The sequence below is a fragment of the Brachypodium distachyon genome, chromosome 1, assembly GCF_000005505.3.
Source record: "Brachypodium distachyon strain Bd21 chromosome 1, Brachypodium_distachyon_v3.0, whole genome shotgun sequence".
NCBI classification, from domain to species: Eukaryota; Viridiplantae; Streptophyta; class Magnoliopsida; order Poales; family Poaceae; genus Brachypodium; species Brachypodium distachyon.
The window spans coordinates 28,742,281-28,766,750 of record NC_016131.3 but is presented as its reverse complement, the minus strand read 5'-3'; the positions used below and the strand labels follow the sequence as shown (position 1 = coordinate 28,766,750).

The window sequence follows — 24,470 nt, the reverse complement described above, 5'->3', positions numbered from 1 at the left end:
CAATTAACGCCTCCAAGGAGCATTTTTTTGCCGGGTAAAAAGGGATATATTAAGGAGCTAACTCATTACAATCTTGGAGAACCAGATCCATCACAGACTGGTCTGAGCATGCAACCTTGATGATGGTCAACCCCATCACCAAGCTTGTAAGATTTGCGACAATTGTCACGAGATAGGTGGCTTTGGGTTGATCGTTGTATTTATTTTGTCAAATTTGTTGAATAAACATAATAAAAAAGTCATGTGCATCATTTGATGATGGAGAGGCCGGGAGTTTCATCCCTTAAAAAAAGCATGTATACGAGGCAATAAACACATGTGATCAATTAGAACTGGGTAATGTCACCAGTGACATGTCACTCCTGCCCACTAGTAGCATAGGTAAATGCACAGGAAACGGTTCAAAATTGCAAGCCTCTTAAATCATGACAAAATTTGGAAGGGTCCCGAATTGAGACCGGGAATATTGACGTTTCATGCTAGAAATAATTTTGACCGCTTTAAAATGTACTTCTACACACGACGGTTCAAAACTAAATTTATATTATCGCTGGTTTATGATTTTGGATAAAAGTGCCGCCACTTCTATAGTCGTCGGCACTTGTTCTGTTTCCTTTTTGGTCCCTTGTGAGGAGTAACAAAGTTGTGCCGGCTGCGGTTCTTAGGTGCACTTCGCCAACGTTGTCTGGGCACACACCTCTGCGGACAAAGGGCGGCACAAGGAGGCGATGGGAATGCTCAGAGGGAAAGACGACTAGACAATTGAACATACTAGTAACATACTAGAATTTTGAGTTTCCAAATCATCTTATGACGAAATTGACAATCATTGTTAATAAGGACATGATAAAGGGATTTCATGAGAAAAAGCCCGAATGTAGACAACACCCAAGAGAATAAATCTGGTTGGCTTGCAAGCTGTACTGAAACTACTTTATCACATAACTCCTCACAGGTCGTCAACCTTGCACCAACAATGACCCTCCTAAAAGCAATGTTCGGAGGCAGCACATTCAACACGTCAGCAACAAAGACCTGTCGGTTGGTCGCAATACGATAGAGAGAAGGAAATTGATCTTTAAGGGCCACACGCCCCCAACCACCTAACTTCCCAAAGGTTTACTGCCAAACCACAATTGAGAGAAAACGACATATGAGGAAAAAAATACTCTCGCACACGCAACAGACCTTTCCAAAAGGGGGAGTCTGATGTCCTCATTGTAACCTGACAAAGAGTTTTAGCCTCAAGGTTCTCGACCCTTCTCCATTCAAAATTTTAAACAACCATTTGCTCAACAGGCAGATGTTTTTAACCTCAAGGTTCTCAACCCCAAGTCCACCTTGGTCCCAGGGCTGACAAATGACATCCCACTTGGCTAGTCTATATTTACGTTTATGTTCATCGCATTGCCAAAAGAACCGTGAGCGGTACAAATCTAATCGCTTCGCGACTCCCTTTGGTACCTCAAAAAAGGACATCAAAACACATGGACAGACTAGTGAACAGGATTAATCAAGGTCAGTCTACCACCACTAGAGAGAAGCTTTCCTTTTTCAGCTACTAAGTTTTTTCTCAAAACAATCCTCGATACATTTCCACTCTTTATTTAACAACTTACGGTAGTGAATCGGAATCCCAAGATATCGAAATGGGAAAGACCCAACCCCACACCCAAACAGCTGTATATATTGAGCCTCAAAAATTTTAGCTTGCCTAAAACAGAAATTTCGCTCTTGTGGAAGTTGATCTCCAAGCCAGACAGTTGCTCGAAGACAGAAAGGAGCAACTTAAGATAAAACTCATGATTTAAAAGAAGTATAGTATCGTTGGCATACTGAAGAATAGAAACCCCACCATCCACTAGATGGGGAACAATACCAGTTAACCGACCACTCTCCTTAGCGCGTTCAATGAGGACCGCCAACATGTCAGCAACCATGTTAAACAGAACCGGAGATAAAGAATCCCCATGACGCAATGCCTGAACGGATCAAGACATGTACTCTGTAGCACGAAAACACCTTTTCGCCCATTTCTTCCGGTGTGTGAGGTGGGACATCTAACCGCAGATGCCCAAACATTTTCCGATACCTCGCATGCCTATATTTGATCAATCTAACATCTCCATCCAGAAGTGCTCGACGGTAGAAGGGCAATGGCACTAGCTGAATGGAAGAGCACGTGTACAGTATGCGAACCACTTCAATCGGTGTTTGCTTTGAAGCAGAGTATTGTGGATCGAGCATCCGTTCAGGCATTGCATAACCAGGACTCTCCCCACTGGTGTATATATACATACTCCACGGCAACACACAAATGATTCGATTTGATCTGAATATCGTCGCCTTCAATGCATGCCATTTCTCGCCGGTTTTGGTAGTGTACTGCTAGAAGCGTTGTTTAACTTCACATACAGCAATGTCTGGCTTAATCATTAAAGCCCCAAATGTTTCAGGAAAGAAAGGAAAGGTTATTAATCCATTTAAACACCTAGAAAATCACTGTTGCTTCTGAACGTTTGTTCATTCTGAACTGGACAAGACACTGTTTTGCACATACACAAAAATCATAGACAAAAGTGGTTGTACCGTGGTTTTGAAATATACTTAGTGTATTGCACACACATGAAGTTCAGATGGATAGAGCATCTGAACTATTCTGCAAATGAACAGACAATAAGCAAGTGCAGATGGGATAGAGAAAAGCAGATGAATTAGTGTCAAACCGTGTCACAAACTGATTCATAAACATTACTGAAAGTTTCCAACATGATGATAGCACTACTACAAAACAGGACATAAGTGACGGGTCATCAGTGACGGACCTTCCGTGCCCGTCACTGATGAACCTCATCAGTAAGGGGCGCACCATGTCCGTCATTGATGACCCCTCATCAGTGGCGGGCGCACCATGCCCTTCGCTGATGAACCTTCATTAGTGACGGGCACGGAAAGTCCGCCACTAAAGGCCAAATATGAAAAACTGCAAAAATCACAAAACACACATCAATGGCGGGCTTTAAATCTAGGCCCGCCACTGATGAGCCCTGGAGATCTTTGAAAATTAGAAAAATCATAAATAATTAGAAAAATGTGATTCGTTTTGCTGAAGTTTTCTTTTTTCTTGCTTAACATGATGGAGCAATAATATCATATGTTAGCATTTGAAAAATGAATTATGTAGTACAAACTTGTTATTTCTCATTGTTAAACTTTAGGTTTTAAACCAAACGACCAAAGTTTTGTTCATTTCTATGCCACATTTCATGACAATGTATTCATTTTTTGCACAACAGTGCATCTTGTCATGATAAACAATATCGCCAAAGAGGTTTTCAAATTTTTGGTGTTATGATATATGAAAAATACAAAAAAAATTGTTTAGCCTCATCAGTGTCGGGCCTAACTGTTATGCCCGTCATTGATGTTACTTTCCGGGCCGACCAACCCATGTCCTTCCTCTCTGCCGCCGCCACCTCCTCCCCCTTCTCTTTTCCACTGGCCCGAGCGCCTCCCCCCTTCTCTTCTCTGCAACCGCGAGCTCGTCCCCCCGGTCTTCTCTTCTGTCCTTGCTCCGGCCGACCGGCCGCCGCCACCAACCTCCGGATCCCATTTCCCTCCCTCCCTCCCGATCTCCCCCGTCCCCCACTCCTCTCCATCTCCGGCCATCTCACCCGCCCCCACTCCTCTCTCTCTCACCCGTGGACGCGCCTCCTGTCTCACCCGACCACGACGCCACGCCGCAAGGGAGCGTCGGCCTCGACCCCGCGCGCGGCCGGATCCGGCGTCCCCTACCCCGGTGGCCGCTGGATCCCCGACCCCGACCGTTGCCGCCGGCGTCTCCGATCCGGGTAAGTCGATCTCTGTTCTCTCTCTTCTGTCGATTCTCCCTCACTCTCTCCCTCTCACTCTCTATCTCACAGGCAGCGCCATGGAGTCCCGGCCATGGAGTCATGGAGTCGCGAGCAGCGTCATGGAGTCCCGGCCGCCGCCGCTGTGGTGTGGTATGGTGTCTGCCGCCGACGCCATGGAGACGAGGGTGGCGCCTCCACGTTCGTCCCCGATGTCGACTTTGGGCTGCAATGAATTTGTCTTTTTTTTATCTGTATGCATCTGTCCTCCGGTGATTTGCTATTGTACGGTGTCCAAAATCCGGATTCTTTGCTTACCTATTTGTTGTGATTTGTTGCGTCATTTGGTTAATTAGTTAGATTTGCGATTTGGAGAATCGAAACGTGAGGGCCATTTCTTCTTTTTTTCCAAAAACTATATCACTGTCGGTCGTAACTGGTACCCGCCACTGATGTGCTATACATCAGTAGCCCCGTTACTAACCGTTTTTTTTAGTAGTGTAGAGTATGCTTACAGATTTTTCTTCTTCACAAAAGCCATCATAAACTGAATTCTCACAGAAGCCATCATAAACTGCAGTTTATACATTAAACCTGTTATTTTTCCACTGAAGAGAACCCAATAACAACAAGAAGAACAAAAGGAAATCAGTGCATGTCCACGATTCCTCACTATGCCATCACGGTTTGCATATTTCCACTGATTTCTCACTGAATAATAGGAAAAACTACAGGGATGAAAATATTCCAATCACTGGTAGTGTTCATTTCTAATATCTCTTTGTCTTGGACAGTTCCTTATAATATCACACAACAATAGTTATTTATATGGCTTTAAATATCTCTATAGCTTTGAACCAAAAGAAATTGGGCGAGGCCAGAATCATACTCGCGAGTCGCGACCTACTGTGACATCAGAGAAAGTGGTATACCACTTCACCAAGAACACACTGGTGCTTTAAAAATGATAATAATGTTTATATTTCTTCATTGAGATTTTAAAATCAAAATTTTCAAAATAGTCCAAAATATTTTTCTTGATAAGTACATTTACAATGTGCGGAAGAGGGGGTAGGGTGGTGACTGGGGTTACCGGGCGGTAACCAAAAAAATACCGAGCAAAGGAAAAAAGAGGTAAGGGCAGGGTCAAGATTGGCAGAACACCTGCGCTCTATTACCTGATACAAGCTAGGGAAAGCTCTCGTATTCATTGAAGGTTGTAGATTCTCATGAGTAGATAAGATGAGCCACTGGGTCAGCAAATCCATAAAAGCCTACAATTGCTTTCTCGAACAAGGAGGAAAAAGATAAGGGAACATTCAAGGAGATAGTTTGATCAGAGCAATTCAAGCCTCAGAAAAGAAATTAAATATGCAGATACTTTCCGGTAACCAAAACCCTTAGGGTCACCGTCAAAGATATGCTGCATTGGTCAAAATATGTGGACCGTTTTAAAGAAGGTCATTGTCATAAATCTGGGCTTCAACGTTTTCCTTGGGTGCTGGACTATTTCCCTTTGTCTCCCATGTCTACACACACATGCTAACATCTCCATAACCGCTGCCCTGTCCCTGACCCAGCAGAACTACACATATTTCTCATGCAACGATGAAAACCGTTTCATGTTTGTGGGGATCAGTATGTTCGTATATGTATGCCTCCTCATGGCAAGAGATTGTCCTTGCTCCCCGAATCGAATTCAGCGGAGAGCCGACAGTCATATAAAGCATGGGCATGCATGGTCGATTCAATGCGATCTGGATGCATCTGAAAACCAACTTAGTGTAGTCTTCAGTGCACGGGATTATCTTGTCCGTTCGATGACACCATATATATATGGGCCTCAGGACTTTATTCAGTAACAGGAGAGTCATCTGTATCCTGCGATGCACATCATCCAATTAGATCACTAAATAAAAACTTAGTTACATAGATCATGAACACAAAGTTCACACAAAAAATGCTAGAAATAATTGCAAATTGCATAGATCATGCATGAAAATATTATTACTTATGTTCCTACTTACACGTAAGAAGTTCTAGCTTTGTTCTCGAGCTCTTTTACGGTACCCAGATTTAACACGGACCATTCATTTGTTTCGATCCAGTGAATCTGGTACTACATCGTTAATACCACTTAATAATGAGTCAAAAAACCAATGGGGTACCTTGATCCTACGGTAGTTTGGTCTTTTTTTCCATTCTGAACTCGATCTTGGTTTGCAACAAAAAAGAAGAAGACAAAACCATCATGATGTTTTCCTTGACGTAACCCAGTCGCAGCCGCACGCCGGCGGAGTGGACGAGACAATCGCGCCGTGATCGTCCGCGGCACTGGAGGAGCTGACGAAGCCATCGCTCGATCGGAGCGGCAGAGCGGTGCTGCTGGAGGAGAAATGGGCTAGCTATACACAAAATAGCAGGTAGTAACTCTGAGAAGGGTAATAAAGCCAGGTCGCTGCCCGTGGGAAACAAGAGCAGAATTGAGGAAGATCAGCCATAGCCTCAGTTCCCTAGCTTTCTGCCCATCAGTGCCCACCCAAGCTGCCTGACATATAGTAGTATGCTCCAGCAATCACCATCTTGAGCTTCTAGTCCGGCTTCAAGCAGCCTTCGGCGAGTTTCTCGCGCCAAAGTCGTCCTAGCATTGATGCAATGCCAAGGTTGAAAAATAAGAGAAGCAGGATCATCTGGATATCTACTTCGAAACGAAGTTCCATGTCAAACTTTCCACAAGCAGCACGGCACTGCAGCCCCTCCACATAGGACCAGGTTACGTTGACCAGCCGGAAGAGGGGAAATCCAATTAGAGACCATATTCATAGTGTTAGCTGGCATGTGGTAGTGAGTGGCCAACATTTTTCTGATACCTCTCAGTCCCATCCTAACGCTGTGCACAAGAGCTCTCACCATCTGCTCATCTTCGCAACTTTGCTAGCTGCCTTGATCTTTTCTTTCTTTGCCTATGGATCCGGCGTGCCAAGGTGTGTCATATATATAGCGACCTAAACCTCAGCAACTAATGCCATCAAGATCTTTATGGTGTTAAAAGTTAGTAAAGAGGTTATTCCGCGTCGTGCCAAGGGTCCCATCGTTAGTGACTACCATAGCATTTCAGTCGTTAGTGACGGCCCTCCGCCATGTCCGCTTCGTCTCAGACCTTGGTCCAAACAACTTATATTTACTTATCAGTTGATTCAGTGAAACTTGATGCAAATTATTTCATGGACTAGCGGGGATAGCCAAATTACAAGGGGAAAGTATATTACAACCAAATAAATTATTCTATATGATCAATACAACCAACCAAACAGCAGAGTAAATTACACGCACCAAACTGTAGATTCTATCATCGTAAATTCAGAGACTTAATTAGCTAAATTGAAACCGACAGTTAAACACTACAAAGAAGAAGTCACCGACATCAATATTTCACACAAACCACCCATTACAGGACAGTTAAAAAAAACTCGACCTGCAAATTAAGGGGTAAGCCACCCCCATTACAGGACAGTTGTTTGAGAGGCTTTGTTGAGCCTCTGTCATACAGTTGCACTAGTGCTTGGGGAAAGTCTCAACTGCTCCCGAGCGTCTTGCTCCACTGATCTGGAGCCGTCGATCAACTCACAGCGCACAAACGGCGAAGCTCAGTGTTTAAATGGAAAGTGCAGGGGATACGTGGATCTCTAAATCACACGAAGGAAGGGACAGCAGGCACTATTTCTCCCCAACTTGCATGTACTGTTGGACTGTACGACCTAGCAGTTGAGTACCGTAGCTTGCTGGACTGGATCACAATTGCATTATATGCTAGCTTGCTGGACTGGACGAGCAGTGGAGTACGTACTGCTAGTTAATCTTCAGTCTGTGTCTCATGGTGCACGACGAGCTGTATGTGTTGTTGATCTATGTGAATATGCCCCTCCGAAATAAGTGAAGTGGATTTGCAAAAGAATCTATACAAATTCACGTCCTTTATTTCGGGACGGAAATAGTATATATATGAAAAGAAAAAACACATATTTTTAAAAGAGAATGTATGTATAGAGAGAGATAGAGAAAAACAAAATCGAATATAGAGAGAAAACACATATTCTTGAGCGAGATTGTTTTTGAGGGAAACAATAGATCAATGATCTACTGCAATTTTATTAAACATAAAAGCAAATATTTACAAACTCTCGAAAGAGCATTGATATGTATAGAGAGAAAAAAATCGAAGAAAGAAAGAAAACACATATTTTTTGAGCGAGAATGGATATATAAATATAGAGAGAGATAAAACACATATTCTTGATAGAGAATGAAAAAAGGATAGAGAGAGAAAACATATAGAGGATGGATATATATATATATATATATATGGAGAGAAAACACATGTTCTACATATGCAGAGAGAGAATAGATTCAGATCCGGTTGGAATTATAAGATGCATCGGCTAGAACAATTATCAGATTAGTAGTACAAGTCTTTTCACAAGGAACAGTGATTCAAACAGTACGAATCTAACGGGGATGTCTTCCTCCGTTTCCTCTTCTCAACGCTGGGACAATCAAACGGTCTGAGGCTGGTTCACGGACGGACCTGATTTCCGGAGCAGAGTGCTCGGGAGTAAAAACGCTGCTCTCGTTTTTGCAACTTTGCTGCCTTGATCGGTACAACATTTAAAGAAAGGTCACATCTCATAAATTAAACATACTAGCAACAAACCACCGATAAACCTAATTAACGGTGATTTATTGACGTACACCTCTTCTGAATCCTCTTTCAAGCCTCGCTGGACTTTTGTACCACCACAAATGCACTCTGTTCAGCTCATCTTTCCAGTCTGTGAGGTAGATCATTTGACCGCAGATGGCCAACATTTTCCGGTACCTCCCATGCCTATATGGCTATATGCAATCAATCTAACATCTCCATCCTTAGCAAGTTAGTGGCGCTGGAAGAGCTAGAGAACAGGTGTAACTGGTTGGGACTCAAGATTGATGATTATGATGAGGTGTCCGGGCGATGGCACTAGCTGTATGGAAGCGCACAATGTACAGAGTAGATTGCTTGCTTTGAAGCAGAGTAGTGGATCGGGCATGCATTCAGGCATTGCATAACCATGACTCTCCCCACTGGTGTATGCATATGCATGTGCGTATATATATACATACTCCACAATAACACACACACATGATTCGATTTGATCTGAATATCGCCGCGCCTTCAATGCATGCGATTTCTTGTCAGTTTTGGTAGTGTACTAAGCTAGAAGCGTTGTTCAACTTCACATTAATTGGTATGTGTCTGACTTATTCATTCAAGCCCCAAATGTTCCAGGAAAGAAAGGAAAAAGGTTATTTATCCATTTAAACACCGAGAAAAGCAGCTGTAAATGCATTGAGAAGCACACAAGCGTGAGGCGAGTTCCACCAACAGAACAATTAGCAATGCCCAGAGGCAAGAAACATGCCAGGTGGCGAAGAAGGCTGCCTGTCTTAATTTGGAGACTACAATGGAGAATAAGATAGATAACTGAAACAACAACAGCATGACAGGATCCAAGGATGGTGGCATAGAGTCTAAACAGGCTGGTCAAGCCAGATTCCTTGGAGGGGCCGCAAGCTCCTCTTTCATTCTGAAGGAAAGAAGAAAAATCTCCTTTGAAGAGAAAAGAACAAGATGCTGGACTAGGGTTGATGTTATCGAAGATCTTCGCATTCCTCTGCTTCCAAATATTCCAAGAGGCTATTATGAAGGTTCCATGAAAAAAAGATGAGCTTGTCTGCGTATGTGGAATTCTGGATTTCCAAGTGCAAAACGAGTGGGCTAGAGCTAGCGAACATGTCGGAAGGAGGTTCCATAGTTTGATCCACCGAAGAAAGCCGAGTATGAAAATTTCAAGAAACCATAGGTTTTGGGGCTAGGGTTTCATGAGGGCACAAGTTTTGTGCTTTGCAATAGAAAACCACAAGTTATGAGCCTAATTGTTTCAGAAAACCTAAATGACCCGGTTTTGTCAATTTGATAGCGAATCCGCCAAGGGCGGCCCACATCTCAGACACTCTCTTTATTCACGTAGCCCCCCCTCTTCCTCTGTATTCACGACCCTCTCCCTATCCCCTTCTACCACCTCTGTCCATCCTCGTCTTCACCGACTCCGGGAGCCACCTTCATCTTCACTGACTCCGGCCAACCACCTGATCTCCCTGTCCAGCGAACCCCGAACCCCGAAACAGAGCGGCGGCGAGGGCGGAGCCGCGGCGGTGGTCGGCGAGGGTAGAGCCGCGGCGGTAGAGCAGCAGAGCGGCGGCGAGGGCAGGGCAGCAGAGCGGCGGCGAGGGCGGCGGCGGCGCGCAGCAGGACGGTGGCCCGCAGCAGAACGGTGGCCCGTGGGGAGCGGCGGCGGCGGCCCGCAATAGAACGGTGGCCCACGGGGAGCGGGGAGCGGCGGCGGCCCGCGGCGGCAGCGGCATCCAGCGAGGAGCGGTGGTTGAGGCGCGGCCGCGCGCGGGTACGGAGGCACCGAGGCAGCCAGGTAATTTTCTGTTTTTTTAATGCTATTTGCTGTTTTTTTTCCGGGGAAAATGTATTTGTTGTTGGGTGCAAATATAGACTTGGATGAAGGGCTGGGAAAAAAAGATTTCGTCTGACATGGCGTCTGAGTTGTGGGCCGCCCCTGTCGGATTTGCTGTCAAATTGACAAAACCGGGTCATTTGGGTTTTCTGAAACAATTAGACTCATAACTTGTGGTTTTCTGTTACAAAGCACAAAACTTGTGCCCCTGTGAAATCCTAACCCCAAAACCTAGCCCCAAAATCTGTGTTTTCTTGAAATTTACTTGAAATCCTGGTAGCTATTGTTCAGGTACAAGACAAACTTCCTTCTCCTGATGATTTGCTTCGGTTCCCTCTTAGCATTCTTCAGCACAGGCTTCAGTGTCAATTCCCCAAGTTTTTTTTTTGTTTGAAACGTCAAAGGTGGGGAAAAAAAACTACCAGAATCAATTCGCAACTTTATTGAGCCAAAAGAGGCGCGAGACAACAAATGTACAGGAGGAGAGATGATTGGGGGCGGGGGGAGGTAATTGCAGGAGGGAACTAATGAGGCCGGGCTAAGACAGTGAAGACAGAGGTGCACCAGGAAACGACTCGCCACGCGGCAGCTCCAGAGGGTGGCAAGGTCACGAAGGAGGTGTGAGTCAGCAACCCCCAGACGCCGGCGACGGACAAAAGGCGGCGGAGCACCGAGAGATCATCGGAAGCTTGAGATGCAGACACCTTTTTTTTTAGAACCAGATGCAGACACCTGTGCGACCAGCGGCCACTCACACTGACAGTGGGCCGGCCCAAAAAAGTTACCGCTGGACGCCGAAAAAGAAAAATAAATACGTGGAGCGCGAGAATCCTCTCCCTGTAGATTTTGTAGTGATATAGCGCTGCTTAGTGATAATGCTAGCCACAGGCCTGTCTGTATTTAGAAGCTAAGTTATATGCAAGACTAATTCATATTTTGGACTATATTTCCAACTAGAGGCTGATGGTTGCTTCAAAAAGAACTAGAGGCTGATGGTGAGGTTGCTTTATGGAACTGTACTTTTTGCAATGTATGTATCTTATTTGCGATAAATGTCTAATGCCACTACAAATCAATAGATAACCTTTGTTACATATATGAAATCCAAGATTGCACTAATTCATTTTTCGACAACCATTTTGCTCTTGACCATTAAGAATATTTATTATTATTATTTGGCTTATAGAAAAGTACTGTACATGCAATTGTCCAGAAAAAGATAAACCATGTTAAGCCAATAATTAATCATCATACTTGGCATTTTTTTCAAAAAAGAGGGAGTACCCCGAACCTCTGTATCGATTGATCAGCCATAATCATCATGCTCGACACAGAACATTCAGCACCAGTTACCCCTCAGCCATATTAAAAGTAGGGTGCGGCACAATTGTTGTCCAGGCTTTAGCTATCCAGCTACCGCAGCTTCGCGAATCTTTTCAACTCCAGTTGTTCTCAGAAAACTCGACCCCAAACAAGATCTTATTAAAAGACCTCAAAGAGGACCACTACAAGTTGCCAACATTTTACTGATATCTCTCACTCCCATGTCTACACACGTGCACTTTGCAGTCTGGACCGCTCTCACTCCTAAGCTTGCCTTTGCAACTTTGTTTCCTTTGATCTTTTAGCCTACAGATTCAGCATGGTTAGGGGCGTGTTATATAGCCAACCTCCATTCTGCAACTAATGCAATTAAGAGCTTCTTTGATGAGGAGGTTGTTGCACCGATTAATTGAGCTGAACTGAGGCAGAAGAGTACTTGGACAGACATAAATGATGCATACATACTTATATATGCTCAGTCGATATACAGTTAAGTGTATCACATTGGTAAACTGTACAAGATTCGCGCGCTTTGCTCTTGGTCTGATTATAACATGGAAAAAAGAGCAAAACATTTCCTTGACAGTGGCCCAACACCACTCTGTCCTTGTATATGCCCTCATCTCGCTATTGTTGCATGCCTTTGCTTTTCTCAAGCTCCTACGGGTTCACGCATCGTCATGGCCTTCGTGCTCGTGAAGGCCTCACACGCACAGGTCTCGGCCATGGAGCCTATGATCACATCGTCAGAGGCATTCTTCGGTAGTATGGAACATGCGTTGCACAGGCTCTGAACTCTGAATTCGCTTCTTCAGTGCCGAAATGATTTTGACGCTTATTCTGCCTCCGCCGTGCGCTGCTGCTTGCATATATTTAGCTTCCGTCTTTTCTTGTAAAATAACTGTTGTCACCATTTTTGAAGAAAAAAGCGACATGATTGGTCTTTCTGCATACCATCTGGAATAGTACGTAGTTGCTACATTTTGGTCATTACCAGAAGTAGCCTTTATCAACTTTGCCACACGTGCAATGCTTTCATTACAGGGCATTAATGCTATAATCTTCATCTTTTTCGTAACCTTATCTTGAATCCGGTCCACAAAGCAGAAAATGCATATAGTTCTCCATGGATCTAAGAAAATTAGAGATCCAAACCACATCCAAAAGCCAAAGATAAGTCCAGCAACCATTGAGCAGTAGACATCGAATTCTCGGTCATGTTGTTTGCTCTTTTCCAACGGTTGTGCAGTGCCTGAACCATTGGGGCATGCGATGCTCAAGGGAAAGCAGGGAGGGGATACCGAGACCCCTGGATCACACGAGCCAAAAGGAATATTCCTCTTTGAGAAGATATTTGGCAACTGTAAGTTGCCAACATTTTACTGATACCTCCCACTCTCATGTCTACACACGTACAATTTGTAGTTTGCACCACTCTCTTTTTTTTGGGCGGATAAGTTTGCACCACTCTCACTCCTAGCTTGCCTTTGCAACTTTGTTTCCTTTGATCTTTTAGCCTATAGATTCAGCATGGTTAGAGGCGTGTTATATAGCCACCTCCATTGCTGCAACAATTGCAATTAAGAGCTTCATTGATGAGAAGGTTGTCGCACCGATTGAGCTAAATCATGCGTAGGTATATGTGCTCAGTCTATGGACAGTAAAGTGTGTCACATTGGTTAAAAAAAGTACTCTCTCCGACACATATTACTTATCTCAAATTTGCCTAAATATGGATGTATATATGTTTAAAATGCGCCTAGATACATATAATATTTCGACGAGTAATTCTGGCCGGAGGGAGTACAAGGTTTATCGTACGTTATGCTAGAGGACTGCTCTGCTTTGCTCTTGGTCTAATTAACATGGAAAAAAGGAAAAAGAAAATAGTCTTTCGCAAAGAAAATAGTCTTCCGGTAACTGTGGAGGGGTGCTTGCATTGAATCAGAAGTGTTATCTTTACTCGAAACTCATGTTTGTTTAAAGGCATGGAACTAGCTGGATTAAATTACATGACAATACCATCTAATCCTTCATGGGATGTCAAAAATATATAGCAGTACAAGAAGTTTGATGAACAAACTGAACAAGATATCTAATTTTACTACGAGAGGAGCAGCGCTACAAGAGGAGGTTGCAATCATCCTTAACACAAGTGATTTATTGACAGGCACTATTCTCTGTCCTCTTTCCACCTTCTCGGTGGCCTCTTTTTATTTGAAGGAAAAGTAAATTCCACCAGAGCCACTGTTCCTGGCAAAAAGAGCTAGCGTGTGTGCCAGTGAGTTCCCAGTATGGCCGACCCAACTGTACTTGTGGCGCTCAAATCGCGCCAAAGCCATGCATATCTCCCGAATAACGAAGCAGAAAGCCGTCCTGTCATTTGATGGCGTCTTCAAGCTAGAGATAAGAGACAAGCAGTCGGATTCAAAGTGGAGGCCCATCGGGGGCTAAGTGCTGGATAGAAGCAATGCCGTTCCTGGCAGCCAGGGCCTCCGCTTCACCCGCCGAGTTGCAAGGACCACTCGTCCCCCAAGCTGCTGTTGCGATCACATCCCCATTGCACGATCTAAGGGCCGCCCCCCACCAGGCTTCCTTTTTCTGATCGATAAAGCTCGCATCGATGTTTAGTTTCAGGCAGCCACCCAGCGTCAGGTGGTGTCCAAGTATCCACTGCTCCACCGGCGTCGTCTCCTCTAACTGCAATGATTGTGGACTGGTTTTCTAGGTGACCAGTGTTCGGCGACAGTCGTCTCCTTTGAGCCATTCGTGAGACCAAAGCAGTTCAGAATTTCGCCGTCGCTACTCTTCACGTTTTCCATGGCCGCAGAGTAGCTTGTATTCCCTCCCTCCATCCAACAAAGGATGTCTCAAATTTGACTAAATTTGAATGCATCATATACACTAAGTTATGTCTAGATACATCTAAATTTTGACAAACTTAAAACATTTTTTGTTGGAGTAATAAACCTGGCCGAGTCTTCAATCGTCTCTTTCCCATTGCCGAAAATAGAGTCGTTTCTTAAGTGCCATGCCCTCCACCACCACAAGAAGAGCAGGTGTTGCTTCGTGATTGCATCGACCGAATCAAGCAAGATGAGAGCCCAATCATCACCGGTGTAGCGTAGCCTGCTTTGATCATGCAAATTCCACGCCTGTCTCATGCGTTGCCGGAGACCTTTCGCCTTTGTGCATGACATGACTGCGTGACAGTTTGTTTCCTCTTCGACGCCAACAGTGGAGGTGGGGGTGCATCTGCCAATGCGCCGGCTAAGGGATTGAACTGCCAGAGAATTAGTAGCCAGTTTCCAACCAAATATGCGCACCTTAGGGGGAACATTAACTCTCCAGATTTCATCCCAAATCTTGCGATCACCCTGTGGGCAGTTGCTCCCGCCACCAGACTGCTTGTCTGTAACAAAATCAAGGGTCAGTCTATACGTCGATTTGACAGAAAAGGATCCCGTTTTCTCTGTGACCTCAGCATGTACATCAACGACGTGGAACATATGTTGCCGATGCCCAACATTTTCCGACAACTCTCACACTTATATTTCTGGTGCCTCCCACGCCTAACAACTACTCCCTCCGTTTCTAAATACTTGTCGTGGTTTTAACATCTCCATCCTTAACAATTAAGTCAGGACCACTCAAAAATCCAAATAACACATAGTAACTGGTTGCGAGTCACATTCGACGAGGAGGAGGAGGTCGTAACGTCGGCAGCTGAATGGAAGCGAACGAGTACACATATAAATACATGTGAGCCGCGTACGTTAATTAGTACTGGTTGCTGTGAAGCAGAGCAATGGATCGAGCATGTGTGCAATCAATGTATCACCACGACACTCGCACTCCTGGTGTATATATGTATTTGGGCACTTTAACTGTACAATTTACTTGTGCTATGAGAGAGTAGTATTAATTCAGATCAAACATGGTATTATAGATTTTCTCCATTGGGCTTTCCATATCTGTAGATTTGTTGGTCTTCTCACAAGAAGCTAATTAGGTAATTAATTATATTATATTATATTCCTAAAAACGGTATCGGGTAATTAATATATTAGGCGTGAGACTCTGCCATCATGGAGATCTGTTATGTATATAAGAAAATATTCACACGCTTTACTGCCTTTGAATTAAAAAAAACATTTATATATTAATGGCCCTCTCTAGTAATTTTATCCTAACTTTGATGGAAAACATCATCCATATGATTTTACGATAGAGGCAAAAGAGGCGATGGACCGCCGCCACCAATTGCCTCTTTTATAAGAGTAAAGATATCGTGACACATTTCATTGTGTTTATTTTTTCTTCATACCAACTTTTGCTTAAAACATTGTATAGACCACCGAGCAGAAAATATATATTGATGAAACACATGGCTACATATGTAAATTAAAATGTAAAAAAAGAGTTACAAGAGACGTACGCACCGATCTTTTCAAGACAATTTCATCACTACCAAAGATCGATACAATGATGGTTGGTTCTTAAGTACTAGTAGTAACTTAACAAACCAATTGTTCTATCGTCTAGCCACAATTAGTCCACGTTTGCTAATCACCACAAAAACTAGGTCCGTGACACTAATTAGAAATACCACCACATCTCTTCCTGAATAAGTTTTCTTCTCCGCAAAGATTTAGGAATCTTTGGATACGTGGGATTTGCCAGGCACGACCGTCCTCTTTTGCCCTTTGAACAAATAATACTACTCTCCTTGCGTATTGATGAATCTAGGCCTTTGGATTTGCTTGATGGATGGTTCACATTGACTAGTCCTTACCGTAAAAATCCTCATGTATTTATTCGGTTTTATCTGAATATCATTTCCTCCGCAAATGATTCGGTTTTTGTTGGTTTTGGTACTACCCTCTTTTATATATGGGAAAAAGAAAATCTCCATACGACATTGCTGCTGGCCGGGGCTGCACGTACCGGTCGCTGCTGGCCACGGGCATCGATCGCGTATCCGTGGATGAGAGGGAGAGCCAGAGCCAGCCACAGCTTGCTCCGGAGTCCAGTCACAGTGGAGCTATCTACTACTATATCTGCGAGTAATTAAGTAATTAAGCTGCCTCAATTTTCCATTGGCAGAGCTAGCTAGAACGCATATATAAATATGGCTGGTCTATATATGGGCGCACCTCTAGCAATCTACTCGAAGCCACTTCTAGCTAGTTACAACCTTAATTAATTACCTTGGTTGCCTGCAAATGGCGTCCACGAAGGGTCTCCTCGTGTTTGCTCTCCTGCTCGCCGCCGCATTCCTCGTCGCAGCTGAACAAACTACCCCTGGCGGTGAGCCGCGCGCGCCTTCAGTTTCAGCTTCTTATTTTTTTTTCTGGCTAATGAATTAATCAGAGCACGAATTATGAATCGTGATTAGCTGACTAGTGAAGTACGGAGGCCCGGTGCCTTTAATTAATTTCTGTTGATGCATATGCAATTAATTAACTGCAGAGGCCGTGAAGGAGGAGAAGGCCAAGGCCTGCAGCCGGATCTGCTGTGTTTCTGGGGGGGGGGGGGGGGGGGGGGGGGACACCAGGGTCTGCCTCTGCTGCGCGGGGGCGGACGAGATCCCAAATCAGCCCATGGACCGGGCGGAGGTTGGAAACTGATCCATCCAGATGATTTGATGATGCACCGTACTGTCCGTACATATATACGTGCCAGATCGAGATGAGATGTATATATATGCTGAGAGTATCATATTCATACGTATCTCGTAAGTAGCGCGTCTATTCAGTGGTACTTGTCGACGTTGATGTACTATTCCCTCCGCTCCAAAACACAGGACATTTTATTTTTGTTGATTGTCAAAATTTCTAAATATTGATTAAGTTATGGCAAAAACTATCAACACATATAGCATCGTAGCCGGCAACGACGCATGTCTAGATCCTTGTGTCCACCGGTCAGCTTCCGCGGGAAAAGAATTCCCTGCCCTAGCCGCCGCCACCAGCGCCTCTAGGTCGTCCTCTCCTCCCGGCCGGCTCTGCTTCTTCTACGTTTATTGTAATAGTAGGTTTTCAAAAATTAGGGTTTGGTCAACCGGCCGGCAGCAAAGCTATGGTGGTGATGGTGGCACTGTGCCGCTCAGTAATAAGGTTTTTCCGACTCCTCATCCACCTCATCGACGGCGATCCTGCCGGTGGCGTTGAGAAGTGCGAGACGGTTGGTCGCTACTCTTCTGAAGTGGTGGATCTGGTTCTGTGTTTGTGCTTTGCTTACAGTTTTCAGGACTACACCTGAATCAAAGCAAAGCTAGCGGCAGATCATTTCTCCCAGCCAGCGGATGCGAATTTCTAAATCTTCGTAGCATGGTTGTCGTTGCCCACATCAGCCCAGGAGCTCCATCCCTCGGCATCATCTTGACCACATCCCTCCATAAGCTCTCTAAGCAAGAACACTGCTGATTCAGGGACTGCTTACAAAACTCCAATAGGCATGTCCCCGTTTAGGCTTATCTATGGAAAAGCTTGCCATTTGCCTGTTGAACTTGAACACAAAGCACATTGGGCTATCAGGAAATTAAACATGGATATGGAAGCTGCTGGTGAACTCAGGAAACTTCAGTTATGTGAGCTTGATGAGCTGAGATTAGATGCCTATGAAAGTGCAAGAATCTATAAGGAAAAGACCAAGCAGTGGCATGACAGGCATATTCAGAGAAAGGAATTCAGGCCAGGACAGCTAGTATTGGTTTATGATTGAAGATTCCACCTGTTTCCTGGGAAATTTAAATCAAGATGGTATGGTCCATGTGTTGTAAAGAAGGTGTTTGGAAATGGTGCTTTGGAAGTACAGAGTCCTTCAGAAGGAATATTCTCAGTTAATGGTCAAAGAGTGAAACATTATTTCAATGGAGATCCTATTCTTGATTTTGATGCAAGACCAGAAGAAGCAGAGTTGAGGAAGGCAAGCCTTGACAGTGGTCAAGCATCTTGAGTCATTTCAAACCAGGGGTCAAGCTAATGACCATAAAAGAGCGCTACCAGGAAGCAACCTGGAAATAAAATTCAGTAACCTTCCTTTGCCTCTATGAGGTTTGTTTTATTTTTGTTTATCTTTTCTTTTTGTAGGGTTTATGCATGAATCAGCAGCAGGAGAATCAGGAAAGATGTATATTAAGGTAGAACAGAAAGGGTAAAGTAAGAAGTGAGAGCAGGCAATTTTTGCAACCAATTCTATCAAGTCAAGGAATTAATGTTTAGAAATTTGGTGAGCTGTTTCAGTCTCCATTTGTTTTGATACTTTTGGTATAAATATTATGTGCTCATGATTCAAATTTACCCATCTTGATAATTTTGAAAAGATAACATGAATCTATACTTTAAATCTTTTGCCTCAGCACTGTTCATGGTCATGCTTTGTCAGAAAACATTTAATAGGAGTTGCAAAAGTTAGTTCTCTATCCAGAATGATCATTTAAATTGTTTATCTTAAATTTCAATGCTTCCTGGTGCATCGTTTCTGACCTTTTGTGAAACGATTCAGAAACTTTGTGTTCTAAGTTTTTAGTACTTTCCTGAGCTAGTTGTTTAGTGTCACTAAGTAGGAGTCATGATCCTGGGATTGTGATTTCTGAAACATGTGTCATTGAGCATTGTTACTTCAGTTTACTTTCTGGTTTCTCTGAAATTCAATAAGTGGCAAGGTCCACATGTGTTTATTCTTCCTCGAATAAGTGACAAAAGTCACATTTCTTGCAATAAGTGGCTGTGCCACATTTCTTGTCTAAATTTTTTTGCAAATTCAATAAGTGGCGTTGCCACAGTTTTTAGCTTTCAATAAGTGACAAAAGTCACAGTTTCTGCAAATATGTGGCTGTACCACATTTCCCTGGAGTTTTCATTACTGTTTGAACTTTAGTAGCTCATCTTAGTTCAGTACTATGATTTATATATCATTTGTTTCTATTCATTCACCCTAGATCATTGTTGATGCCTAGAAATCATTGAAACGTCTCATACGCAATTTATATGAACACTCTCACAAAGAACTGCATTTGTCAATTACTCTTATCTGTTTACTGCTTTGCATTACTAATTAACTTGTGTTCGAGGGCCAAATATTTTTACTTGAGGACAAGCAAAAATTCAGGTGTGGGGGTGTGATCAGTACATAATTTTAAATCAATTTCAAACATATTTGGTGCTGATCATACTTGAATTTGAATCATTTGAATTTAAATTTGAATGAATTCAGCCGAAAAGGACCAAATCTGTCTTTTTACAGCACTGCTTGCTTTTTGCAGAAAAGGGTGCGAAAAGGCATAAAAAATCTACTTCCTACTACATCAAGAAGCAAGGGCAAAGAAGCAGGGAGAAGAAAAGCAAAAAGCAAAGAAAGGGACAAGGAAGAGGGGTGATCAAGCAAAAAGGTGGCACAAGCAGGGATCTTCTTCAGTGTCAAGCTAGCAAAAGGAGGGGCTGGTTGCATAATTCAAAAGTTGATGGTGACCGCCTCTGAAAGAGAGCAAGGAGAAGAGCATAAAAGGTGCTGAACCTATTTCTTTCGAGGAGACAAGAAAAAGGGGGTGGATTCAGAAACATGGAGAAGAGAGAGGAAGAAGAGAGGAAGCCGGTGAGATCCATGGCTGTTCTTGGGTGATTTGGATGATTCTTCACCGTAAATCTTAGAGTTGTTAAGCTAGATCCTCATCTTCCTTGTCTCAAAATTCTCTGCTGCTACAAGAAATTCTGTAATCTCTGTCTCTATTCTTCTTTCTCTCCTAGTTCATCGTTTGATCTAGCTTGTTCTTGCTGTTCTTGTTGAGATCCTGTAAATTCTTAAACCTTGCCTTGTCTACAAATCAATTCGGTTGTGAGTAGATCTTTATATACATGTGTATGAACTGTTATCTGTTTACCTGTCATGTTTAGCCCTAGTACTTCGATTAGTTTCTGTTGTTGGATCTAGTAGTGGCCTGTCGTGCTCTTACTTCTTATTCAGAAATCTTTCCCTTGTCTTTAGTTCAGTTCTGTTAAGTGTCATTTTTCTTCAGTTAAATCTTCTTGTCAGTGTTTGTTTCTTCAGTTAGTCAGTACCTTTTTGTCAGATTTGCTACAGTTAACTGAAAATCCCAAAAACATTAGATCTGCAAGTAGATTTGTTACTTTTTAGTTCAAGCCTGTTAATATGTGAGTTTAGCTTGATATTTGAAAAGAAATCATTGCATTAATTCCTGTGGAGAACTTCATTTTTACTGCTAAAACTACAGTTTGATCAGTTTCTCAACCCAAATGAAGTACTTCCAAAGGATCTAGGTACCGTCTCACTACCCAAACATTTACCCCACAGAACCCGACACCACTTTTGCCACAGAACAATAATCGTCAACTCAGAACGTTCGTAATAGATCTAACGGCTTAATTAATTATGTCACAAACTACCGGCCAAGTGTCTTCGTCATGTCATGGCTTCGGCACCTTATCTTTACTTGTCCGTTTTCTTTTTGTGAGAGTTGATGTGGATATTTCTTAGATCAGCGGGATCGAGTATCCAACTTATGGAATGGACAGGAATGCACTTCAATTCCCATTCAATCCTCACTAAACACCCTGTTTCCGTTCAAACTTACAACAAAGAGGTGTCAAAGATTTTCCATCCAAGCTACCGAGTGCACGTACCTAGTTGTCTGAGAGGCTTCATTGAGCCTGTGTTTTCCGTACTGTCATATGGAATAGGTGGCCTCAGCCGCGAACATTTTACTGGTACCTCTCATTCCTATCCATGCCTACACCGCTACACTTTGCGCTACCCTCTTGTTTTCAGCTCACCTTCACAACTCTGTTTTCCTTGATCTCTCTTTTCCCTTGGCCTACGGATCCAGCAAGTGTGTGTAATATATAGCCAGAAGCAGCAAGTAATGCAATCTGAGATCTTTTTTCGGTGTTGTAAGTTGATGAGGAGGTTGTTGCACAGACTGAACAAGCTAAAAAGGAAGAAAAGGTGCTGGGCAGTCATAAACCACGCACATACGCTCGGCGGTAATCACAAGCGATTCAAGGACGATTCAATTATATCTGGATGTCGTCACTAAGCGCCATGCACGTCATGTTCGATGCACGGAATTTATTGTACTCCTTTATGCCGGAGGACAACGCTGTTTTTGCTTTTAGTCAACTCACATGCCTGGTTGAGATTTATTTTCCTTCATGCAAGAGGACCGAGAGACCTACCACTTCACTGCTGTACTATTGATATTGCTGGCTGTGAAATAAATGATAAACTGATTTGCATAATTCAAAGGTTCTCCTAAAACCACCAAAGATGATGAGACTAACGCTCCGTTTGGCATTGCGATGGATTACCATAATCCTGTTTTTTTACCCGCTTTTCAGTACAGTCGTGTTTGGCTAACCAACGTTTCACTAGTTTTGTGTGTATTTTTTCACAACAATTATAAAATAAGTTCACCAATGCCCCAAACTGAGCCTAACCATTCCACTATCATGTCCATCCAACTCTACAAGTAAATTAAGCTAAAGTTGCTGCTGAACTATATATGCTTCAATAATACTTACTCAGATCTTAAATTTTTGTAGTTGTTTTCGTGTAAATTTAAACTAAAACAACGACAAGAATTTAGGATCGGAGGGAGTACTTAATTGAGTATAGTTTTTCATTTTTCAAGACCAATTTCTTGAGAACGAATACAACGTAGTACTTATCCAATTCAGAGCTGGATCAGAAAACTGAAGAGAATGATCCACATGAAGCTCTTCTTCAGAAGAAGAAAATTGTTCCCTTAATTACTGCATCCCTTTGATATGGTCCAATGGAGATTATGGTGCACCACTGGAGCGACTAGCATGGATGCATGGATGCATAGGATGTGTGAGCGTGTGACATAAAGAAGGATTTGATTTACAAGCGCATCATCACCGATAAGCCTCTGTCGCCTACTACGTTATCTTCCTCGATCCATCGTTTCCCGGCTGTTCCCACCACCAGCCCTCGACGGAGCTGTGGCAGACTGCCCTGGCTTCTAAGGCACCACGGCCGTAACTCATTGACGGACACCTCTTCTCTCTCATGTTTCAAGCTTCTCCTGTACCTTTTCTACATCAAGAAACCGCACTTATTTGGCTGGTTTCAGCTTAATAAAGATGGAGCCGGGGAGAAATCCTTCTTCTTCTAATAAAGACACTTCGATTATCTCTTCTTCTCCGGATAGATCTGTAATCAGTGCCCAACATTTTCCGATACCTCCCGTACCTAGCTACTACATGCATGCCATCGATCTAACATCTCTCCGTCCTTCGAAATTTGAGCCGGACAGCTAGCTAGCTAGTGAGCACATGTAATTGGATGTGAGTCAGAGGAGGAGGAGGAGCCAAGGATGAAGTTTTTTCTTGAAAGGGCCAGGGATGAAGTTGGTAATGATGCTAGTTGAATGGAAGCGAACGAGATATATGTGAGGCGTGTTGCAGTTATTTAGTACCTGCCGTGAAGCAGAGTAATGGACTGAGCATGTGTCTAGCCAGTACTCTAGTGTCGTTGCATAACCACGGAGCTGCTAGTATACATATGTTGATATGTAGTGTCTGTGTGTATATAATTATACTCCATGATAAGAAAAGGCATGATTCAATTTGATCTGAATATGAGAATATCGCCAACGCCTTCAATGCACGAGATTTCTTGTCGGTCGGTCAATTTGATTACTACTCGCTTGAGATAAGAGTGTCTATGTATCACAAAGGATTGCACTAGTTCTAGTCATAATTTCATATATTATAAGAGACAGAGATCATGTAGTTCGTCTTCTTGGAACTGCATGACGATATTGCATCAATTGATACGCACGCATGGATCGGTCTGGTTTTTTTTGGCGGTAATTTGTCATGTGTGTTCATCGCAGGGACAACACCGGTGATGTACTCGTTGATACTCCACTAGCTACATAATATGCTTCTACATCAGAGAGCTTGATCCTTACTTGTTTTGATGCACATGTTCAAAGAAACTTGATGGCTTGATCTGAATCTCTGTTGTACTAGCCAAATGGCTGAGAAATATACAGGGGAAAATAAATTCTCCATTCAGCATCATGGAAAAGACAAATCAAACAACTGTAGATTACACATATTTAGTTGAACTATGCCCAGTAGAGATCCTAACCAAGTTGAAGAGTGAAGGTTAACAAGCTATACTGACCATGCAGTCCAACATTTCATCTAACATGAGAAAAGATTTGCGTCCAAGATACTGGAAGCACAAGTATTGCTTGGGGGCTTTCATTCAACCTAGCTACACTCTCCGATATGTCAGGTTAGACATGTACCAAGTGTGGCCAACATTTTACCGGTGCCTCCCACTCTCATGCCTACAACTACGTACACTTTGTATTGCTCTCGTCCGGCCTTAGTTTGCATTTGCAGCTATGCTGCCCTGCCCATCTCTTGGCCTGCCAATCCAGCATGGCCACAGGCGTTATATATACCAACCTATACATGGCAGAACAAATTAAAGCGATGGATCAAGGGCTTCGTTGTGTTATAAGATGATGGGGAGGTTCTTTGCACCGGTCGAACTGAATGGAAGCAGAAGAATACTTGGGCAGCCATAAATCACGCGCGCTCGACAATGAATGCATCTTTTTTATATGATGTGGGCGTCGGCAACAAGCTTGTTGCTTTGTCTAAATGAATGGGAGATTTGTTGGCCTTTATGATGGAGAAATGCACTTTTGTTGCACTCATTCACCTCACAT

General features: G+C 43.3%; 2 protein-coding genes and 1 long non-coding RNA gene across 3 annotated transcripts; all 3 read left to right on the top strand.

Annotated features, from left to right (window-relative positions):
* Nucleotides 1–3,365: 3,365 nt before the first annotated feature.
* Nucleotides 3,366–4,259, top strand: LOC112269803. The gene is made up of 2 exons (XR_002961941.1): nucleotides 3,366–3,851; nucleotides 3,924–4,259. It is a non-coding gene; the product is annotated as an uncharacterized LOC112269803 (long non-coding RNA).
* A 4,603-nt stretch (nucleotides 4,260–8,862) lies between these two features.
* On the top strand, nucleotides 8,863–13,235 carry LOC106865634. Its single transcript, XM_024457590.1, has 3 exons — nucleotides 8,863–8,891; nucleotides 10,140–10,375; nucleotides 12,987–13,235. Exons 1-3 carry the CDS (start codon nucleotides 8,863–8,865, stop codon nucleotides 13,121–13,123), a joined length of 402 nt encoding a protein of 133 aa, XP_024313358.1. The 3' UTR covers nucleotides 13,124–13,235.
* Nucleotides 13,236–18,196: 4,961 nt separating this feature from the next.
* On the top strand, nucleotides 18,197–18,697 carry LOC112269992. The gene is made up of 2 exons (XM_024457588.1): nucleotides 18,197–18,408; nucleotides 18,499–18,697. The coding sequence occupies exons 1-2, from the start codon at nucleotides 18,197–18,199 to the stop codon at nucleotides 18,695–18,697; spliced, it is 411 nt and encodes a 136-aa protein (XP_024313356.1).
* The last annotated feature ends 5,773 nt before the right edge of the window (nucleotides 18,698–24,470 follow it).

Coding starts and splice junctions, on each gene's coding strand:
- LOC106865634 (XM_024457590.1), top strand. CDS start 8,863: ATGGCACTAGCTGTATGGAAGCGCACAAT. Junction 8,892..10,139: donor GCTGTATGGAAGCGCACAAT/GTACAGAGTAGA, acceptor GCGGTAGAGCAG/CAGAGCGGCGGCGAGGGCAG. Junction 10,376..12,986: donor GGAGGCACCGAGGCAGCCAG/GTAATTTTCTGT, acceptor ACGGTTGTGCAG/TGCCTGAACCATTGGGGCAT.
- LOC112269992 (XM_024457588.1), top strand. CDS start 18,197: ATGTCCCCGTTTAGGCTTATCTATGGAAAAGCTTGCCATTTGCCTGTT. Junction 18,409..18,498: donor ACCAAGCAGTGGCATGACAG/GCATATTCAGAG, acceptor ATTTAAATCAAG/ATGGTATGGTCCATGTGTTG.